Consider the following 16,696-nt stretch of genomic DNA (forward strand, 5'->3'; position numbering starts at 1 on the left):
GACTTAACTATCTTATCTAAAGAGGTGATTTTTTTGCATTTCTTCATCTGTTACCAAGTACCTAAATGTAGACACCTACTACAAACTTTATTAAGATAGTTACTGGATTCTACAGACCTGAGGGAAACACAAGGAAACTTTTTGCTTTGAAATATTTCTCTTTAGTTATGCAATGTTTAAATGACTTTTAAAAGGTGTAATAGGCTGGGCATGGTGGCTCAAGCCTGTAATCCCAGCACTTTGGGAGGCTGAAACTCCACCTGAGGTTGGGAGTTCAAGACCAATCTGACCAACATGGAGAAACCCTGTCTCTACTAAAAATACAAAATTAGCGGGGCGTGGTGGTGCATGCCTGTAATCCCAGCAACTTGGGAGGCTGAGGCAGGAGAATTGCTTGAACCCGGGAGGCGGAGGTTGCGATGAGCCAAGATCACACCATTCCACTCCAGCCTGGACAACAAGAGTGAAACTCCATCTCAAAAAAAAAAAAAAAAAAAAAAAAGATGTAATGCATGAGAAGTAATCATGAATAATTATTTCACTAAGGTACAAATTTCAAATACAAAGGTATTTACTTTTCATTTGTGTAATTTGTATACACATTCATCTTCCAGTGTGGGACATCGACAGTGTAGTTAATGAGAACAATAAAAATAATATAGCTAAAATATGTTTTTCTTCATTTTTGAATTTATAATGTGAAGTTATTTTAAAAATTAACATATATATTTCAGAGGGTCATATGGAGTTATTAAAGTCCTAACCCCAAATGAGAATTATTCTTTATTCACATAATTGCTAATGATGGTGAATTTTCTTATGCTAACTAGAAACTTTAAAATTCAAATTACTTTAATTTGAATTTTGTATTTTCTTATTATTTTAACTCTTCTGGAAAATACTTCCAATTGAGTATTAGAATTCCTATAAATTGAATTTAAATGATTATCTGGTGAACACCTACTAAGTGCAAGGCACTATGCTAAAAGCTGTGCAGATGAGATTGAATCAGACAGCCCTTTTGCTCAAGGAAGTCATTGACTCCTAAGGTCTTCAGTAAAAAATGTTATAGAGGATGAATAAATCAGGATATCCTTTGACAGATTCAGTTGAAGGTATAACTATAATACATGTTTTTCAGGCATGTCCTTATATTACTCTCAAGTACGAAAAGCTGTAGACAACATTTTGAGGCACCTTGATAAAGAAGTAGGAAGGTGTATGATGCTGACTAACGTACAGATGTTAAACAAAGAACCAGAAGACATGATCACGTGAGTACAGTAAAGACTAAGTTATCAATGAAAGATTAACCAGAAGACACAAGTCGAGAGTATTCTCATTTATTCTGTATTTTGTTTTCATCTTCTTAGAGTTCTAAAAAGTAGTAAAGATAGTTTTAAAAAAAACTTTCACAGTATCTGATTAACTATAAAAATAAGGTCATATCTGTGATTGATCTATTTTATTTATATCTCAAATATCGCTAGGTCAGTAAGTTAGAAAATGAGGCCCATGACCCACTGGTTCATGTTTTTCAGAAATGGCATTTTGTTCCCAGGCACCATTGCAACTTATGTGACATAGTGACATCCCAAATTTACAGACATTCCATCTATATACATCTCATGACAGTTCCTACTTCATAGTTTCTGTGGCAACTGTATCACAGACTGCATCACAGAAAGCATTTTAAGAAAGCATTCATAGCTTCGAATGTATTCAAATCAAGTATTCTTATCCAAAATCTGAAGATCTAGATTTACAATTAGAACTTGCATTTGCTGTTTTTGTTTAACTATGGCAGGAACTAGGATTAGGTTATAATTCTATATTTTAAGAAAGTTTGGACTTTGTTGTTGGGCTATGAATTAAATTGCATTTGATAGCTGTGGCATCATTTCCAAAAATGTAATTAGGTAAATTTATTCTGTCATCCATCATATTCAACTGCAAATATAAGAACTAATCTGAAGATTGTTACCTATATAGAGAGGTTCATATTGTGGTGTGCATTTTTATTGTGATAGTAACATGTACTCATGATTAAAGCAAAGGCAAAAATGCAGAATTATTTTAAATATGTATTTAGTAGAATCTAAAGTTAAAATAAAAGCCTCCTTAGAGCCCCACATGAAATCTGCAGCCATTTCTTGGCTCAATGTGATTCCTTCCATTCCTTTCCTTCTGTCAATATCAATGTATGTGTATACATACCTCTTTTTTTCCATGGAAGTGGGATTATACAATGCACATTATCCTGCAGCTCGCCAGTTACTCGATTTAAATAGCATGAGATGATGTTGCTTTAGACTTTTCAACCAAAATAATAGCGGAATTTATATTGACCAAGATTAGTAACATTAAAAATATTATCCACAGTTCTAGTTCTTACCTCACAAATTGCCAGATTATCAATAAACTTTCGACCTCATTTTTCCATACTTCTTGCATATATTATAGCCATTTTCAATTTATAATGTAGAAGATATAAGAAATGCATTAGGCCAGGCACGGTGGCTCACACCTGTAATCCCAGCACTTTGGTAGGCCAAGGCAGGCAGACCACTTGAGGTCAAGAGTTCAAGACCAGCCTGGCCAACATGGCGAAACCCCATCTTTACTAATAATACAAAAATTAGCCAGGTGTAGTGGCGCACACCTGTAATCCCAGCTACTCAGGAGGCTGAGGCAGGAGAATTGCTTGAACCTGGGAGGCGGAGATTGCAGTGAGCCAAGATTGGGCCACTGCATTCCAGCCTGGGTGACAATGAAACTGTTTCAAAAACAAACAAACAAAAAGAAATGCATAGAGTTGTTTCCTCAAAAAAAAAAAAAAGAGCTTTAAAGGAAAACCATAATCAATAGGCATCATGAGATAGGTTCAGGACAAAAACAATATATTCAAAATCATAGAAAGGTACATGTTTAAATGTAAACATTTTATTTATGTTTTAATCAATGTTTCAAACTTTTTCTTTTTCTTTTTTTCTTTTTTTTTTTTTTTTTTTTTTGAGACAGAGTCTCGCTCTGTCGCCCGGGCTGGAGTGCAGTGGCCGGATCTCAGCTCACTGCAAGCTCCGCCTCCCGGGTTCACGCCATTCTGCTGCCTCAGTCTCCTGAGTAGCTGGGACTACAGGTGCCCGTCACCTCGCCCGGCTAGTTTTTTTGAATTTTTTTAGTAGAGACAGGGTTTCACCGTGTTCGCCAGGATGGTCTCGATCTCCTTACCTCGTGATCCGCCCGTCTCGGCCTCCCAAAGTGCTGGGATTACAGGCTTGAGCCACTGCGCCTGGCCGTTTCAAACTTTTTCTAAGATTTTTCTTTACTTTTTCCTATTCAAACATCTTAAGACCCCCAGATAGGGCTAGAAATATTTTTCGTGCTAGAATTCAAGGCAGATTCCTGAGTGGAAAATAACACATTGCTTCATTTCTAAACAAAAAAAAAAAAAAAAAAGGAAGAAGAGAAATGTTAGGAAATCACATAAGCATTTAGGAGAAGGTGGAGGCCCACACAACACTAATGGAACAGTCGCTGGAGTTGATATTTGAAGCTGGTCCACCACTTTCCCAGACCCTACGTAGGGTAAGAACTTGAACACTGAACATTCTGTGTTGCTCAGTCTTTGTTTCTTATCCCTTTTGTGCTTCATGCTAGTATGAAAAAAGAAAGAAAGAAAATAACAAGTAAAGAAATAATAATTTTAATATCTGTTAATAAATTTTCTTAATTATGTTATTTTGGGGATTTATAAGCTTCCCATAAAAGGCCAGACAGCAAAGACTGCAGTAGTAAGAGGAGATCATGCAGCAATTAGTTTCTAATCTAGGCTTGTTTTATCATCTTGGAAGTCTGGCAGAGTTCGCCCTTACACTTCAGGCCAGGCAAGGTCATCCATTTTCCGACAGATATAAAAATAATCCCAGCTGCTAAAGACATCTGGTGAGCAAACTAGTAAAACTGTTTAAACTACTCACTGTGTTACAAATGAACAATTAGAAGAGATCTCTAGGCTCTAACACTGTACAGCTATTGAGAATATCATCTGAAAACGTTTCTTTCCTTGGTTGATAGGAAAGCCCTGTGCAACTGCTTCCTCTTCTCCAGGGTCCTCAACAGCTCATGCAAATGCTTTATGGATGACAAAAGTCATAAGGTTATTAAGAAAATAACCTTATGACTGCCCACAAAAGCAGATTATTTTGGAAGACAATATATTGTGTTTTATTTTTCATATAAACAATTTTGTACTCATTCTTAACAAACTTGTAAAAGCACATTAAAAGGTAGTGTTACAGAGCAAAATTGCTGTGTGATTATGATCTTTAGATTACAGAGAGGATTGATTCTGCTAGCTGCATTTCTATTCTGACTACAGTTACTGTTCCAAAAAGGAATTACTTTTATGCTACTTTGCATTTTCATTATTGTGCTTGTGTCCTAGGATCACATTAATTTGGTACTGATTCTATATTTATGCTCAGAAGACTAAGTCATCAGACTTTAGATATGCTATTACATATTGTCACTTGGGTCATTTGAAAGATTTTGGTGGGTAGTTGAATTATTCCGTAAAGGTTATTGATAAAATAAGTGGTTAAAAATCAGTTAGCCGGGCACGGTGGCTCACGCCTGTAATCCCAGTACTTTGGGAGGCTGAGATGGGCGGATCACGAGGTCAGGAGATCGAGACCATCCTGGCTAACACGGTGAAACCCCGTCTCTACTAAAAATACAAAAAAAAAAATTAGCCGGTCGTGGTGGTGGGCGCCTGTAGTCCCAGCTACTCAGGAGGCTGAGACAGGAGAATGGCGTGAACCCAGGAGGCGCAGGTTACAGTGAGCCGAGATTGCGCCACTGCACTCCAGCCAGGGAGACAGAGCGAGACTCCGTCTCAAAAAAAAAAAAAGAAAAAATCAAACAGTTACCTATTTAAACAACTAAAAATTGAAATAACACAAAATATATATTTCTCCTTCACATTTTCCAACAGAATACAGAAGGCATTAATTATCATTAAACATTCATATTCTCAAGAAATTAATTAAAAATAGAGAAGGAAATCTCCATAGAGGTCAGGCCCATCAGTATCACTTTAAAAGTCAGAAATGGGTGCACAACTATATACATTTCAGAATTTTACTTATTTTGAAAGATTTATTTTGGAAGCACTTAATTTTTTAAAAACAGGACAAAGGGCTCTAGGGGAGAAGCATAACTCATCAGGGAGAGAAGCTGCTAGATATCACAGTTACAAAAGGCACCATTCCATATATATATATACACACACACACACACACACACATATACACACACACACATATATATTCCATTTTTAAATGCTGAATGTAGGAATGAATGAAATACATTTCTTCCTGTGGATAGCCATTTCTGTGATTCTGGTGTTTTAAATGCAACTGGACTAGACCTAACCAAAGGGTAAACTCAAGGTAAAATACTATTGATATCAGCGTTTTTCTTTTCAGACATATACTTCTGTCTTACATTTAATTACTTAACGTTTTGTTGGAATTGGTCAGGCTACAAAGGGCATAAACATTTGAGAATAACATGGAGCTAACACCAGGCTGTGACTCAGAAGGCATGGATTCTAGTCTTTGTTCATGTACTTAATTCATTTTGTTTTTATTTTCACAACTTTTTGACCTATTTTAAAATTTTGTCTTCTAATTCTAGGGGTGAGAGAAAGCCAAAAATAGATCTTTTCAGGACCTGTGTTGCTGCTATTCCTCGACTGCTTCCTGATGGGATGTCAAAACTTGAGCTTATTGACTTGCTGGCTAGGTAGGTGAGAACATCGTTTGACCAAAATTAATTTCAATCCTTTGTCATGACTCCTGAAAAAAAAATAGAATGGTAGTTTACAATGGACAAATATTTACCAAATGAGGTACTGTGTATGGGGAGGAAAAAACACATTTTTAAAAATTATTTTTCCCATGTTCAAGGGGTTTAAAATCCAACTTAGAAGCAAATACATAAGCACGTAAGGTCGTTAACAACCCAAACCTGTGTTGTGCAAACTAATGGCACAAAAAATGTATGATACATGATTCATGGGTAAGAGATTACTGTGGACTGGGGAAGGCAACAAATAACTCTTGAGAGAAGGTGGCACTTGAACTTCCCTTGAAGGGAAGGTAGAGTTCAAAAAGGTAAAGGCAGAGACATGAGCAAAGGCAGAGAGGTAGAACCAGGACATGAAATGGGTATGGCCAAAAAAGAGTTCATTCGGAGTCTGATACCCAATCTGAGGCCCACAGACCCCCAGGGAGACAAGAATGCAGGTGGTCGATATCCTAAACTAGTTTCAGTATAGTGCTTCAGAAAACTGCCCAAAATCATATTTATCACCCTCCCAATGCACAATCCAGTGAGAACCTAAAATTTATTTTCTTTGAGTGAAATGATCTTATTATAGTTTAGTAAGCTTAGTTATCTCACATTGATCTGGAGCTCCAGTTGACAGTTATGCATGTATTTAATTTAAAAATCAAAAGTGACAAAACGTAAGTGCAATTTGGAAAGCAAAATTATTAGACACGTGGGATGCATGGAATGAGGAAGAACAAAAGTCATCATTGGTTTGGGGGGAGAAAAGAGAAAATAGTTTACAAACCCAATGATGAAAGGAAACGGAAATAAGACTGAAGAGGTAGATTTTCAGCTAATCTTAAGTACTCGTTGAGGCATTTGGACTGATGAAGTTTTAAGCTGGGGAACAAGATGACAAAAAATGTCAATTTAGGCTCTATAATCTGATTATGGTAGAATAAATGAAAAGCCTGGAGAAGTATAACAAATATTCATGCTAATTGAATGAATGATGCATTATGCATAGCCTAGTTTACTCACATTCTCTGACCTTCTGAGAGCACCTTTCCCATCAATGTTCTAATAAATAACCCAAGCTCCCACCCCACCTGGCTGCACATAATCTGGTGGCCTCCTGAGGCTCTGAGTGTCCCCATGGAGCCCCACGTCTCCTCGTTATTGTGGTCATGGTCCTCTCTTACGTGGGCAGCCAGCTTGGCCCCTCTGTTGATTACCTCTTGCTGTCTAGTAATAACTTTTAGACCCTACTGCCCTTTCCCAGTCTTTAATTTGCATTTGGACACAGCCACTCCCTTCCTCCTTCCTGACACCACTAGCACAAGAACAGTGCTGGATGTGAAGGCTTCCTGAAGATCTGTTACCTTCAAAACCATGATTTCAAGCCATTGTGCTCTCTGACCACGGCCTTCCACCTTCCGGCTGCCAATGTCACCCACCACTGTAGCCTCTTTCCGCTGTTATCAGCAGCCTTCCAGCCGTGGATCCTTCTTCTTTCCAGTCCACGCTTAGGGTGTACCTTTTGAGACCTAGCAACCAGAATATGAGCAAAGAGCACATTCCCTGGAAGCAGGAAAGCAGAGGGAAGCAGGAAAAAATAAGCCTGGATCAAAAAGGGCTTTCCAGTTCAGGGCAAGGGGAAGACCTGTGGAGGAACAAAGAGTGGGTTTCCAAAGAATAATGAACATGATGATTTAGGGGCTGGGGGAAGCTGAGGGAAAGAGAGACTAAGACTGGAAGGGTCATCCATGCTAATACTGAGTCACCCGGGATGAGGGCAGAGACTGAGAATAGAGAAAAAGCTGTGAGACAAGGGCTAGAGCTACCGAAAACATAAAGGAGAGCCTGTCCGTTTGCTGTGGACAGCATTGGAGGGGGCGGCATGATCAGGAGACGTGTATTTCCCCAGAGCACAGGTGGCTGAGCGAAAAGCCCCCCTCCACGGCCGCATGACCATCTGGAGAAAGAGGGCCACCGTCAACAGACATGGAGGAAGCAGGACAAGAGAATCGGAAGAAAACAGTCCTCTAAAAGTCTGAACTTCATTTCCCTACATTCCTTTGCCATTTTACTACCTGCATGATCCGGGCAAATTATTTAACCCTCAAGCCTGTCCTTTTCCCTTGGTAAAATTTTGGTGAAATTGGAATGAGACTGCCTACCTCTTAGGACTGTTGAGAGGGCTAGATGACAAGACGTGTGGTTAGAGAGAGGAGGCGTCTGCAGGGAAAAAGTTTTCAGTTAAATTGAAGTAGAAGGATAGTTCACTTTATTCAATAGAAGTCTAATTGGTGATTATATACACTGAGGCCTTTGAAGTACCAAGTGTTTTGAACAGCATGAAGTGTTCTCTTTCTGGTAAAGTCTCTAATGCTATTTTGCCATAAGTCTGAGTGGGAGGCTCCTACCTCTGGAATCACCTTGACAGCCCAATCCAGTGAAGCCCAAACCCCTAGACCATGGTGCCAGGCATGTTGGGAGGGAATTCTGTCAGATGTGGTTGGAATGCTAGTGCTATTTATGGTGCGTCCTGTTTATTATTAGTTACATTCTTACCAAGCCCAAAGCAATGGGTGCTGTTTTTTGTTTTGTTTTGTTTTGTTTTGTTTTCTTTTTCTTTTTTTTTTTTCCTGAGGGAACAGAACAAATAAATATTCCTGAGAGTTTAAGTCTTAGGGAGAAATCAAGAAAATGCCTGGTTTATATGGGAAATCCATGAAGGGACCTTTTTAATAAGCTTCAAAAGAAGCCAGAGGCTGTTCTCCTCGAGGGGAAGGATAACTAGAGTTAGCGACCTGCACATAGAGTCCTATTAACCTGTGAGAAAATGAGCCTCTTCAGATCTCCTCGAGAGGGTCAGAGGACAAAAGTGAAGTAATTCAATAGCAATAAATGTGGGTTTCGAGTGCCACACAAGACGTCTTCAGTCACTTTATACCCTCACAGTCCAGTTGCCTTCAGATTCAATTGACCTGAGATAATACACGGTCTAGTCAGAGAGGGGTAAGACCTGTTATTTCTGACACTTCACAGTCACAGCCGTGGTACTTTTTTTTACTTAAAAACTTGTTTTATTTTTTTCATAATTGGTAAAATAAGAGCAGTGTTCATGCAGGTTGTCCATCCCTCCCAGCTCACTTCCCTGTAAGGAGTTTCAACTGTATGTCCCACACAACTGCTGTCACAGGCCCTTGCTGCCCTTTAAGTAATGGCTGAATATCATAGACACTCACACCTCAGACATGCATTAGTATGTTGCACATGACAACAGTGTATATAACGAAGCTGGAAAACTGCCTTCTTCAAGCTACTAGATTTGTTACTTTACATGTATTGCTCAGCCAGCTCATAATAGCCAACTGTGAGAACCTTTCCATGTGGCTCCATGGAAGCTTCACAGGCCCTTCTGATATCGTGGTAAGACCCATGGGGATGCTTCCTTCCCATCCTCTGCAGAGCCTGACCTGCCCAGCTGTCGGGATCCCTGAGGGTTCTCCAGACAGAAAGGGGAGCTGTCTCCCCTTGGCAGCTGCCATCTTTTTCTCTCGCTCTCCTCTCCTAGATGTTTCCTGCTCTGTCATTTGACCACAAGAGGGAGCTTTCACTAGCAGTCCACAGGCTCCTGTCCTTGTCACTTCCTGCAGTACCTTGCATGCACCAAGGACTTGCTGTTCAGTATTCATCCTCCTCTTTCAAAGCTCTCAGCAAATGTTAGTTTATCATTTTCAGATATCTTCACATTCAAAGAACATACACCGTGCTATGCAATGCCTTTCATATACATTATGTTAGATAAGTTGGGCACATGTTCATTTTTATTTTTAGATAAGGACATTGAATTTCAGAAGGGTAAATCTGATTTCCCAAATTTATAGAATTTTCCAAATGTCATTGGTTTTATGCAAAATAATAAACATGTTTTGTGTGGTGTTTCCTTATTATTTGTAGAAACTTCTGAGATAATGCAAACACAGATTCCACAGTCTTCTGGGGTATCTAAAAATTATTAAACATTTATTTTGCTTTCCCTTTTCCACATATGCCTGTGTTGTGGGAAGTGGTTAGTTGTTTGGAGTAGCTGAAAGAGATCTCGTCTCAATTGTATATATTGCCTCAATAATTCCCTTAGTCATATTTCTGTATTTTAGTTGAAATGTAGTTCGAACCACTGTAAATAGATGGGGGTTCATTCTTTAATAGCCTCCAAGAAGAAATTTCCATCCCTTCTGGTGAACTACCCTGGTGGTGAATAGTCCACCTTTCTCAAGCTCCTTCTTTTGGAAATCCTTGTCTGCTGGGCTTCACTGTCAGTGTTTCTTCCTGCACTGCCCTTGGTGACATTGTGGGGCACTTCTTCCTAATAAGCTTTTGCTTATCTTGCCTAGTTCAAAGGAGGATGTTTCTCCTAATTTGTCTTTTCTTCTGGATATGGTTTGTGAATTTGAAATCATTTCTTTCTTGCTTTCTTTCTTGCATCTCTGTAAAAAACATTATTAAAAGCTACTGAGGTGATTCCATCAGAATCCGAAGCTCACCTTATGCAAGTGTTTTCCGTTAAAAGTCATATTTCTGATGTGACCAACCAAGGCGGCAGCTTTGTTCTATTTTTTCCCCATTTTATGACATGTCCTGACTTGTTCAGTAGCGCCCTTGTCTGAGCAGCACGTGCCCTTGTGATCACACCACTCACTTGTTCTCCATCACTGCAGACAGGGCCCAGGACCACTGGCAGTGGCACAGGTGGCCTGTGCAGAATACAGCTGTGCATTCGCTTTCTGACATGAGCAGTGAGAATCACACCAGGCCTGCTTGGTGCTCCTGATCCCAGCTGCCTGGGAGGGGCAGCTGCAATTGGTATTGGCAACACGGGTTTCTTTTATTGTAGGCTTCTGAGAACCAAATCACCTTCTCAGAAATTTAGCCTTAGTTCCCCAAGCTAGCCAGATGTCTTCACAAGTTGCTTTCTCTTAAAGTCTCTCTGTTCTCTCTTAATTGCTGCCACCAAACTCTCTCAAAGGACAGTTTTTAAAATTATAACTGCACCTGTTTAGTTTGCAGTTGAGACCTGTTCTTTCTTTCCTGGTCTAGTTTCTCTATCAAGATGGCCCAGTTGGGGGAACCTCTGTCTCTTACCCTCATCCTTGCTAGAGAAGGAGATCTAATAGGATTTGTAAATCCGTAAGCCAGCTCCACGCTGCTTTCCTGGGTAGTCAGAACGTCTGGACATCTTTCTTATTTAACTCCAAGCCTTCTTTTCCCTTTTAGATAGCTGTTTTTGTATTTGTTTTTGTTTTTTTCCTGCTTTATAATGTAAAATCCCACGTGTTTCACAAGATCTTGATTATCTGGTCAAAATCTAATAAAAGTAAAAATGAGGAAGAACTGAGTGGAAGAGATGGCAACTGTATCTGACAGGCAGCTCTCTGCTTATACGCTTCAAGGGACAGACACAGGGAGGGAGCCTTGTCCTTTTCACAGCTTCTTCCCCTTACCCCTCACCTGCTACCCACAGACTCGTCTTGATAGGTGATTTCCTCTCAGTCTCAGTTCTGTGGCAGTCTGGGCCTTTTTCTTCTACAAACATTCCACTTTTATAACCAGCTGAGCCTTCTATCCCAGAAGCCTTTTCCCCTCCCTGGTCTTCATCCTCCAGGAGTATTTTTGAGCCTTTCACTGGTAGAGTAGGTAAATACTGTCATTTTAAGAGACATGACCACCAGGAATAGCAAGGACTACACTGCCTTGGGGGTCCAAGAGTCCTGAAAATGATCCTGCATTGTGGGTTTGAAGTTAAAACAGATTCTAGATTGCAGATTGTGCGTGAGAGCAAAGTTAGATGAAGAGTAGAATCGATCTCATTTGGAAAGCTGAAAGTGTTGGCCCTTACTTAAAGGCTTCATGAAAATAGACCGTGACATAGCTTTCGTCCTTGGTTCTTGCCTGGTTTCATGATTATATTGGTTTGCTAGGGCTGCCATAACAAAGTGTCAAAAAATGGGTGGCCTAAACACCAAAAATTTATTATCTCACAGTTCTGGAGGCTAGAGGTCCAAGATCAAGGTGTCAGCAGGGATTTGTCCTGCTCAAGACTATGAGAGGGAATCTGCTCCAAGCCTCTCACCTGGCTTCTGGTAGTTTGCTGGCACTCTTTGGCATCCCTTGCTTGTAGAAGCATCACCCTGATGTCTGCCTTTATCTTCATATGGCATTATCCATGTGTGTTTGTCTGTCTACAAAAGTGCGCTTCTTATAAGGACACCAGTCACTTTGCATTAGGGTCCCACAACCTCTTCTTAACTTAGCTAATTACATCTGCAGTGACCTCATTTCCAAATAAGGTCACATTCTAAAGCACTAGGAGTTAGGACTTCAACATATGAATTTTGTGGGAGACACAAAATTGTGACCACTATCATTACTATCAGTTGACATTTATGTAGTGTCTGCAGTTCCTGGTTACTAAACCATTACCTGTCCTAAAAATGGTGGCTTGTTATCTGTGGAAGCTTATTTTCTAAGACCTTCAGGACCATAGACAGGTCTAAATATAGTAAATTAGAATAATAAACGTAAGATGGGGAAATGACTTCAAGTGCGTTTCATAAACTAGTGTTTTCAAAGCATGGACTGCAGAGATGACTCAGCTGCTTGGCCAGTGAAGGAGTGTATTCTCCCCAAATGGGTGGGCTTCGGCCGTTTACCCCCAGCTTTAACCAGAGTGACTCAGGTTTTATGTATCTATATATTGAAGTTTGTATTAGAATTCTCCAGAGAGAAACAGAAACAATAAGATGTATATAGAGAGAAAGAGATTTATTGTAAGGAATTGGCTCATGTAGTTATGGAGACTGGCAGGTCCAAAATCTTCATGGGGGCCCAGCAAGCTGGAGATGCAGGAGAGCCAGTGCTGCCATTCTCGTCTGAAGGCTGGCAGGCTGAAGATTCAGAAGAGCCAAGTTTCCAATTTGAATCCAAACGCAGTCTGCTGTAGAACCAGGAAGAACCAATGTTGCAGATGAAGTCTAAAGGCGGTAGAATTCTCTCTTGCTCAGGGGAGTCCAGTCTTTTGTTCTAGTCAGGCCTGCAGCTGGTCAAATGAGGCCCACCCACATGAGGTGGGGAAATTGCTTTCCTCAGAGTCCACTGATTCAAATGTTAATCTCATCCAAAAACATCCAGAATAATGTCAGCCAAATATCTGGGCACCGAGGTCCAGCCAAGTTGACACATAAAATTCACCACCACAGAGCTCTACATAAACTTCTGTTGGAAAAAAAAATAGATCTGTTGCTGAATGCAATATAAAGAAAGTTTGAAAACTCCTGTTTCAGACAATTCTAGATTGGAAGCCCAGGTTAAAGGCTTCTCATTCTTTTTTCAGCAACTACTTAAGAACTGTAAATTTAATTGTATAAGACATCCCTGAAAAATTAGCTTAGCTCTTCCTTCTCAGGGTCTGTTTAGAACTTTGCATGCTTTTGAGACAGAAAATATATTCCCTGACTCAGTGTAAATCTGTGAACTAAAGAACTTTTTACCTAGTTTATATTGTCAGACTGGACCAACTGGTGTACTTTAAGCTTTAGAAAATAAGACAAGAGTTTGCTTATCTTATCAGGCTTTTGAAATGCTATCTATTTGAGAGTGATAACTAGGGTGACTTGTGCCAGGCTTGTTTTGTGGGAAGTATTTTGGATTAAAGATTAGAAGTCCTAGATTGAATTCCTGGCTCTTCCCTTTGTTAATTTTGAGCAAATTCATTAACCACTCTGGGCTGCAACGTTGTCTTCTATTTGCCCTGGGTATGGAGCCTCCATTGACTCAGCCATGTTCTTCTCTGACACTGAACACCTGCAGGCTACTAAGTCCTGGAAACTCTATCTTTTCAGTGTCTTTGGCCTCCATCTGCCCTTACCCTACCACACTTCTCTGCTTTGGTCAGGCCCTCACCACTTGTTGCTTAAGTCACTGCAGTGACCTCTTAGGTGACCTGTGCTTTGTTTCTTCTCCAAGGTATTCTCCCTTTCCTGCGTGACTCTCTTTTCTCAAGAGTGAATCTAATAATGTTTATTTCCCTATAACTTTCAGGATACAATTCATTGTCTTCTAATAATAGCTAACATTACTGAGTGCCTACTCTGTGATCTGTGCAGTGCTAAACATTGCACATGGATAATTCAGTGACCCTCACAACAGGTTTATGGAATGCAGTTACAGTTAGTACCCCCATTTCACCAATCTGAGGCTTAGAGATTAAGTGACTAGCCTGAAGTCACGTAGCTAATAAGTGACAGAGGCAAGACACTGATCCAGGCATTCTGATTCCAGAGCACACACTCTGAACCCCTTCCCTGCTGTGTTGTCTCCCTGGGTGGCCCAAAGACCCTTCAGTGAGCTACATCTCCTTCCTCTCCAGCACTGTCTCACACCTCACTCTTGCAGGCACCTCACCCAATAGACACAGCCACACCAAACTCAATATCCTAAGTGCTGTACACAGGGCATATAATGACTAAATCTTACGAAGGTGTCTCTTAAAAGCCTTTGCTTATTAAATAAATGAATGAATATGTAAAGCAATAGGTTAGCAATAATCCATCCTACCAATGTCAAGATTTAATATTATTGTGTTGTTCTAGATTAAACCACAGATACACTAGAATTCTGCTAACTCACTCAAAATTTCTCAACCTTGGCACTATCGACATTTTGGGCCAGAAAATTCTTTGTCACAGGGAACCGTCCTGTGCATTGTAGGGTGTTTAGCAACATCCCTAGCTTCTACCCACTGGAGAGGTGCCTCTACCATACCCCAAGGTGTGCAGCCAGAAATGTCTCCAGACATTGCCAAATTTCCCAAGGAGCAAAACTGATTTAGGACCACTGGCCTTACTCCAATTGCTCATTTATACTGAGCTTCTGGATGAGTCCTTTAGCTTCTCCAGTACTCAGGTTCCTCATCCTTAAAAATAGGATTCGATACTAATTTATTCTGTAGCCAGTGATGCATTAAAAAGTGTTCATATACAGTACAGCTAAATGCAGTGTGATGTCTTGGATTGCATTCTGAAACAGAAAAAGGACATCATTGGAAAACTGGTGAAATCTGAGTAAAGTTAATAGCTTCTTCCCAATATTAAGTTCTTAGTTTTGCTAAATGTACCATGGTTATATAAGATGTTAACATTAGGGGAGGCCGGAAGAACACTATATTAGAAAACTCTGTATTATCTTTGCAACGCTTCAGTAATTCTAAAATTAGAAGTTTGTTGTTTTGTTTTGTTTTGTTTTGTTTTGTTTTGTTTGAGATGGAGTTTCACTCTGTTGCCCAGGCTGGAGTGCAGTGGCGCGATCTTGGCTCACCGCAACCTCTGCCTCCCGGGTTCAAGCGATTCTCCTGCCTAGCCTCCCAAGTCCCAGGGACTACAGGCATGTGCCACCATGCCCAGCTAATTTTTGTATTTTTAGTAGAGACGGGGTTTCACCATGTTAGCCAACCTGGCCTCGAACTCCTGAACTCAGGCAATCGTCCCACCTCAGCCTCCCAAAGTGCTGGGATTACAGGTGTGAGCCACTGTGCCTGGCCAAATTAGAAGTTTTTAAAAAGTATTTATGTAAGTCATTTACTAAGCAAAAAATAAGGGAGACCCATTTTCAGACTCAACTAGAAGAGATATATATTAATAGATGTTCCTTCTTAGCTCTAGAAGACCAGTTAATAAAGTAAATGATTTTATTGTCTTTTATTCATTTCACAGGCTCTCTATTCATATGGATGATGAATTGCGACATATTGCACAAAATTCTCTTCAGGGTTTACTTGTTGACTTCTCAGATTGGAGAGAAGATGTCCTATTTGGCTTTACCAACTTCCTGCTCCGGGAAGTAAATGATATGCATCACACACTCCTTGATTCGTCCCTGAAGTTGCTGCTGCAGCTGCTCACCCAGTGGAAACTAGTCATACAGACACAAGGAAAAGTCTATGAACAAGCCAACAAAATCAGAAATTCGGAGGTGATTTTCACACCTTACCCATGAATTTATATTCTTTTTTGTTGTTGGTGTTGTGGGGTGGGACAGTCTCACTCTATTGCCCAGGCTGGAGTACAGTAGCATGATCTTGGCTCACTGCAACGTCTGCCTCCCGGTTCAAGTGATTCTCATGCCTCAGCCTCCCGAGTAGCTGGGATTACAGGTGCATGCCATCACACCCAGCTAATTTTTGTGTTTTTAGCAGAGATTGGGGTTTTGCCATCTTGGCCAGGCTGGTCTCGAACTCCCAACCTCAAGCGATCCTCCCGCCTCAGCCTCCCAGAGTGGTGGGATTACAGGTGTGAGCCACCATGCCCAGCTGAATTTATATTCTTTTAGGCACTATATATGTGAATGAGAGGCAGTCTAGAACCTTTAGAATTCTTACTTCCAGCCACCTAGGAACTTCCTCTCTGGTGGTGGGCCTTAGTTCTTCCACTGGCATTAATTGTGACCAAGAAACTCAGAGCATGATATTCCACATCAGGTTAGACTTGTTAACATTCACAAGGTCATTTAGGGAATAGAAATTGTTTTTTTCAGAGAAGTATGATTGCAAATATATTTTTGAGAGCAAATGACTACAGTCCAGGGACTTAGAGCTGGATGTGGATGTGGTTGTGGATGTGGATGTGGATGTGGATGTGGATGTGGATGTGGATGTGGATGTGGATGTGGATGTGAATGTGGATGTAGGTGTGGATGTGGATGTGGGTGTGGGTGTGGATGTGGATGTGGATGTGGATGTAGGTGTGGATGTGGGTGTGGATGTGGGTGTGGATGTGGATGTGGGTGTGGATGTGGG

General features: G+C 40.4%; 1 protein-coding gene across 3 annotated transcripts in view; it reads left to right on the forward strand.

Moving 5' to 3' along the window:
- FRY (FRY microtubule binding protein) overlaps positions 1-16,696 on the forward strand; it is a 274,917-nt gene that overhangs the window by 128,730 nt on the left and 129,491 nt on the right. For all 3 annotated transcript variants that reach the window (XM_037986846.2, XM_007960079.3, XM_073013220.1), the window contains exons 16-18: positions 1,142-1,274; positions 5,701-5,808; positions 15,615-15,873. In XM_037986846.2, coding sequence (XP_037842774.1) covers positions 1,142-1,274; positions 5,701-5,808; positions 15,615-15,873 — 500 coding nt within the window. The remainder of the gene's footprint in view (positions 1-1,141; positions 1,275-5,700; positions 5,809-15,614; positions 15,874-16,696) is intronic.

Source organism: Chlorocebus sabaeus, chromosome 3 (genome assembly GCF_047675955.1).
Source record: "Chlorocebus sabaeus isolate Y175 chromosome 3, mChlSab1.0.hap1, whole genome shotgun sequence".
NCBI lineage: Eukaryota > Metazoa > Chordata > Mammalia > Primates > Cercopithecidae > Chlorocebus > Chlorocebus sabaeus.